Source organism: Chanodichthys erythropterus, chromosome 18 (genome assembly GCF_024489055.1).
Source record: "Chanodichthys erythropterus isolate Z2021 chromosome 18, ASM2448905v1, whole genome shotgun sequence".
Taxonomy (NCBI): domain Eukaryota; kingdom Metazoa; phylum Chordata; class Actinopteri; order Cypriniformes; family Xenocyprididae; genus Chanodichthys; species Chanodichthys erythropterus.
The window spans coordinates 36,678,392-36,684,127 of record NC_090238.1 but is presented as its reverse complement, the minus strand read 5'-3'; the positions used below and the strand labels follow the sequence as shown (position 1 = coordinate 36,684,127).

Below are 5,736 nucleotides of genomic sequence, written 5' to 3'. Positions count from 1 at the left end.
TCATTCAACTTCTCACAACAGTTTTTTCATTAATAAATAAATTCAAATTTTGGTGACAGTGCAAAAAAAAAAAAAAATTGTGACAGTCTTAAAATAACTCGCATTCATTTTTAAACTGTTTTAAAAAACATGTTTTTTTTTTTTTTTTTTTAGATATTAGATTTATGTGATTGCATGTGTGCATCTCACTAGAAGCGTGTGAATTTCACTGCGCTCAGTTGTCGACATCTGCTGTCAGGAGCTTCACGAGCACCACCACCACCACCATCATCATCATCATCCCCACCCCTCAACCTCTCCCTGCGGGAACGACAATATCCAGCTCTTAACATTCCCAATTTGGAATTGCAAATCATCGCCAAAAGGAGCCAATTTGAGCGGCATAAACCACATTCTTTCTTAAATGGCGTCAGAAACGCGTCTCACACTCGCGTTATCGTACAGGAGGTATGGCGGCTAATCAGACGCGCTGTGAATCTGTATCAGTCAGGTTTTCAATGCATGTGCTTAATGTTATTGTACTACGATCATTTAAGCATATCTAATGATACTGCTGATCTTTATTTGTCATTTGAAAGATGCACACGCGCGCATAAATTGCCTAATCAAATCGTTGTTGCAAACGGGAGTAAACGATGAAATTCAATTTCAAAATGCATGGCGGATGGACAGGCTAATTTGAAAGCGCTGGTTGCATTGGTGTGCGTTTGTGATTACTGGATGCTGAACAGTCAGGGGAGAGATTGAGGTGGTCCACACCCCGTCATTGTTCCAGCCATGTCCCCTCCAGCATCCGCTGCGACAGCCAGTGAGAGCAGCACCACCACCACTGTGTTCGAGGAAGACACGGACGGAACTAGAGAGGAGGTACTCGATTACTGACGCTGTTTTCATTTTGCAGTCATGACGATGCGTGAATAGCGCGTGATAACTCAAACAAACTAAAGATCCCCCTATGTAAACACGAGCATCGATATGCACAACATGGAAGGAAGCATGCAAGTGTGTGTACACATCACTGCAGTGAGAATGCATGAGCAGAGATTGGCTTTATCAAATAACAAACAGCCGAACAGTCTTTGTTATTTTAAGCAATAGAGGTAAAATCCACTAATGCATGATACTATATAACAAATGGCCCCCAGTTTGACACCTAAAGTCAAGTCAGACAAACAATACTGTATTGATCACATATTCAACCATTGATAGTGATAGGCCAATATTTGGCCATGCTCACTTGGTGGATTACCGTAGTAGTGCAGACTAAACCAGCCTAAAATGGTTTGCTGGTTGGTAAGATGGTCTTCCAGCCTGCACAGATGAAAAGTGTGCAAAAAACAAACTAACAGCTAACACCAGGCTGGGAAATCAGCAAATCAGCTCAGGCTTTTTTCAGCAAGGTTACATCAAGTTCAAAATCACCATAAGTGTTCGTTTAATTTCACCAAACTAATTTAGATTGATAAAGTATGGAGGCCAACTGTCCAAGATCCAAATGATTTTGAATTTCTTTTAGGGATTTTTGTATTATTTAAGTAAATATTACAGTAAATATTGTTTAAAATAATTGTTTATTTAAAGCTGCAGTCCGTAAATTTTTTTTGGTTAAAAATCAATTTAGAGCAAGTACATAACCAGCCAGTGTTCAAAACTATCTCATTATCTTGTCTCGATTCACAACGGTAAGCTTGTAATAATGTTTTATAAAAAGAGCGACATGGTGGATTTCCGCGGGAAATTCGAGCACGCAGCAGTTCTTCTGTGCGTCATTACGTCACGTCCTTAAACAGAAAGGAGGAGTCCCGTCCAGGCTAGTCGGTTTTATCACGTGAGGATACTGCAGGTAGCGGATCATTTATAGCCTTTTCTCACAGCAGCTGAAATAATTAAACTTATCATTTTGATGGCGGACTGTAATCCAGAAAGATCCAAATAACAATCATCAGTGACAACTGGAGATTCACCAGTAGTCAAAAGCAAAAGAATTTGGCCTGTTGAGTGGATACAGAAATTGAAATCTACGGGTAACACTAGTATACACATAGTCATAGTAATGCTGATGTTGTTAACATTAACAATTTGAGAACAATATAACAGTAATAATAATAATTTGCACGGTTTGACGTGATCAGAGCTAAGCGATCGTTAGATTTAATCATCATTGGCAGCGCGATTTATTGTAGGCCTAATACTTTTTTCCTCAGTTGGTCAGAACAAAAGTGGCTGAAATGTTACTTACTTGTTCAGATGATATTTTCCCGTGAAAATTCTTTGGTCGCACTTTCAAAACGTAGAATCTGTGATTCTGAAGTTCAGTATCCACCGGTGCGGTGACTGACAGCAAACATTAGATTCATCCGCGCTGACGAGCTGTGCCGATGCACAACACACGTACAGATAACTGTTCTGCATAAGACTGCAATTGCAGGTTTCAAATAAGAGATGGCGACAAAGAGGAAAAATCACGGACTGCAGCTTTAATTAAAAAATAATTAAAAAACCATCCAATCAGATACCAATGTACTTGGATGACAAAAAGTACAGAAACACACACACAAAATGCACCCAAAAAAGTGAATGTGCATAAAAATGCTTTAGTCCATTACAGGCTATCTTCAGTGTTTGATCATCGGGAATGCATCACATTACATGCGTTTGCTATGATGTCAACGTTATCTCTGCCATCTCTTTATAATTAAAGGATTAGTTCACTTCAGAATTCAAATTTCCTGAAAATTTACTCACCCCCATGTCATCCAAGATCTTCATATCTTTCTTTCTTCAGTCAAAAAGAAATTAAGGTTTTTGAGGAAAACATTCCAGGATTTTTCTCCATATAGTGGACTTCACTGGCTACCAACGGGTTAAAGGTCCAAATGTCAGTTTCAGTGCAGCTTCAAAGGACTCTCCACGATCCCAGATGAGGAATTAGGAATTATCTAGCAAAATAATTGGTAATTTTCTAAAAAAAAAAAAAAAAAAAAAATTATATATATATATATATATATATATATATATATATATACACACATACTTTTTAAACACAAATGCTCATCTTGCACTTCTCTGTGATGCACCATGCATTACATAATCACGTTGGAAAGGTCACACGTGACAGGCGGAAGAACCACGGTAGGGCGACAAAAACCATCTAATTTTCTCCTCCAAATTCAAAATCGTCCAACATCATTGTTTTACCTTTCTTTTATTTTTTGGTGGTAGAGGGCGTTTGACTTAGTCTTTGCATGTTTGCTTTAAAAACACTTGCTCGGTACTTCCGCCTACGTCATGTGTGACCTTTCCAACGTGATTACTTAATGCATGGTGCATCGCAAGGCTAGTGAAAGATGAGCATTTGTGGTTAAAAAGTATATAATTTTTATTTTATTTTTTCGCTAGATAAGACCCTTATTCCTCATCTGGGATCGTGTAGAGGTCTTTGAAGTTGAACTGAAACTGACATTTGGACCTTCAACCCGTTGGTAACTGTTGAAGTCTATATGGAGAAAAATCCTTAATTTATTTTCGACTGAAGAAAGAAAAACAAACATTTTGGATGACATGGGGGTGAGTAAATTATCAGTAAAATTTTAATTATGAAGTGAACTAATCCTTTAAACAAGCATATGTTCAAGAACTACTAGCCGTTAGAAAATTATGAATATGTTAGTGCTTCTCTTGGTAAGATAATAATGTGATTTTGCATGAATATTAACCAGTAAATGAATACATTAGCGCATATATTCACATCTTGCTTTCAAACAGCAACAACATGCATGACATGTCATTTGCATAATTCACTGTACTCACCGTTTTTTCCATGGCCTTTTTAACTCATCTCCATTGTTCTCTTTTGTGCTTGACGAGCAGCAGAGGCCCATGAATCAGTCACTGAGCAAGTCCATGTGCAGAGAGGTGTTCTGGAAATGCCTGCTGCTGTCTATGCTCATGTACGGCTGCATGGGAGCCATGGTGTGGTGCCACGTCACCAAGGTCACTCGGTTGACCTTTGACAGTGCCTATAAAGGGAAGTCCATGATGTATCATGACAGTCCCTGCTCAGATGGCTACATTTACATCCCACTGGCCTTCCTCATCATGCTTTATGTCGTTTACCTGGTGGAGTGCTGGCACTGCCATGCCAGAAATGAGCTTCAGTACAAGGTGCACATGGAGGGAATTTACGAAAGGGTCCAGAGGATGCAGCAGGCCAAGCCTTGCATCTGGTGGAAGGCCATCAGCTACCACTATGTCCGGCGGACGCGACAAGTCACAAGGTACCGCAACGGAGATGCTTACACCACCACGCAGGTGTATCACGAGAGGGTGAACACCCATGTAGCCGAGGCAGAGTTCGACTATGGCCACTGTGGAGTCAAGGACGTCTCCAAGCAGCTAGTTGGTTTGGAAAAGTCAGCCATCACCAAACTGAGGTTCACTAAGTGCTTTAGCTTCGCCAACGTGGAGTCTGAAAACTCCTATTTGACCCAACGGGCAAGGTTCTTCACTGACAACGAAGGACTGGATGATTACATGGAGGCCCGGGAGGGGATGCACCTGAAAAACGTAGACTTCAAAGAGTACATGATTGCCTTCTCCAACCCAGACCACCATCCCTGGTACGTTTCCAACTACGTCTTCTGGACTGCGGCCTTTCTTACCTTATCCTGGCCGTTACGGGTGCTGACGGAGTACCGCACGGCTTACGTCCATTACCGTGTAGAAAAGCTCTTTGGTGCAGACTACATACCTGTGACACCCTGCGACGAGAGACCTTACTGTAGACGCATCCCAAGAGTCAACACCATCGACAGCACCGAACTGGAGTGGCACATTCGCTCCAACCAGCAGCTGGTGCCCAGTTACTCCGAGGCGGGTCTGATGGACCTGGCGCAACGCTCAGGAGGGGTCAGGCAGAACTGCGAACGCTGCCACCGCGCCATAAGCAGTTCCTCTGTATTTTCCCGCAGCGCCCTCAGCATCTGCAACGGCAGTCCTCGCATCCCCTTCAGCGGGAGTCGCTTCTCCTTGGGAAGACTGTACGGTTCTCGCCGAAGCTGCTTCTGGAGAAGTGGGAGCGGCAGTCTGGATGAACCCGAGAGCCCCAGCGAGAACACGCGATGCCTGTCCGGACGGATCAACGCTGATGAGGAAGACCCACCACCCTACCAAGATGCGCTATACTTCCCGGTGCTTATCGTCCATTGTAGTGAGAGTTGCCCCAATCACCGCTCCTTCCATAGGAATGGCTCATGCGTTGAAACATCATTATGATGGACCGCTTTACCTACCTGACCACTGAAAGAAGTGGAAGAACATCAAAACGTGAGACTTGAGAGCCTTTTGAACAATCCTCAATATTCGACATGTCCTGTTACTCAGGAATCATTTATTGGAATATTTATTGGCCCACAACACTGTATGCTTACAACAATGGACAGAGCAATTCCTATACTACTCCAATAATACACATTTATAGCAATAAGGAAAACAAAGCATTGGAGTTCTTGGTACAAGTAATAATTTTAATCAACTTGCTATCTAGGAGAGGAAAAACGGGCTGTTTTTGTTTGTATGTTCTTGACTGCTATAAAGAACAATTGCCACATCTACAGAGCAAAAACCTGGTCCTTTTTCTACAAGTACGACCAACTTTTCACCTTTATGGACCTTCTTAAATGTTGCACTTGAAGTTACATCAGTCAAATCATCTGTAAAAGAATGTTACTTTGTTTC

General features: G+C 41.8%; 1 protein-coding gene across 1 annotated transcript; it reads left to right on the top strand.

Moving 5' to 3' along the window:
- The first annotated feature begins 777 nt into the window (after window positions 1-777).
- tmem151bb (transmembrane protein 151Bb) lies at window positions 778-5,426 on the top strand. Its single transcript, XM_067368264.1, has 2 exons — window positions 778-867; window positions 3,871-5,426. The coding sequence occupies exons 1-2, from the start codon at window positions 778-780 to the stop codon at window positions 5,272-5,274; spliced, it is 1,494 nt and encodes a 497-aa protein (XP_067224365.1). The 3' UTR covers window positions 5,275-5,426.
- Window positions 5,427-5,736: the final 310 nt, after the last annotated feature.

Excerpts from the sequence above, each read along its gene's own strand:
- tmem151bb (XM_067368264.1), top strand. The coding sequence starts at position 778 with ATGTCCCCTCCAGCATCCGCTGCGACAGCCAGTGAGAGCAGCACCACC. Across the intron at positions 868-3,870 it reads CGGACGGAACTAGAGAGGAG|CAGAGGCCCATGAATCAGTC; the intron begins GTACTCGATTAC and ends CTTGACGAGCAG.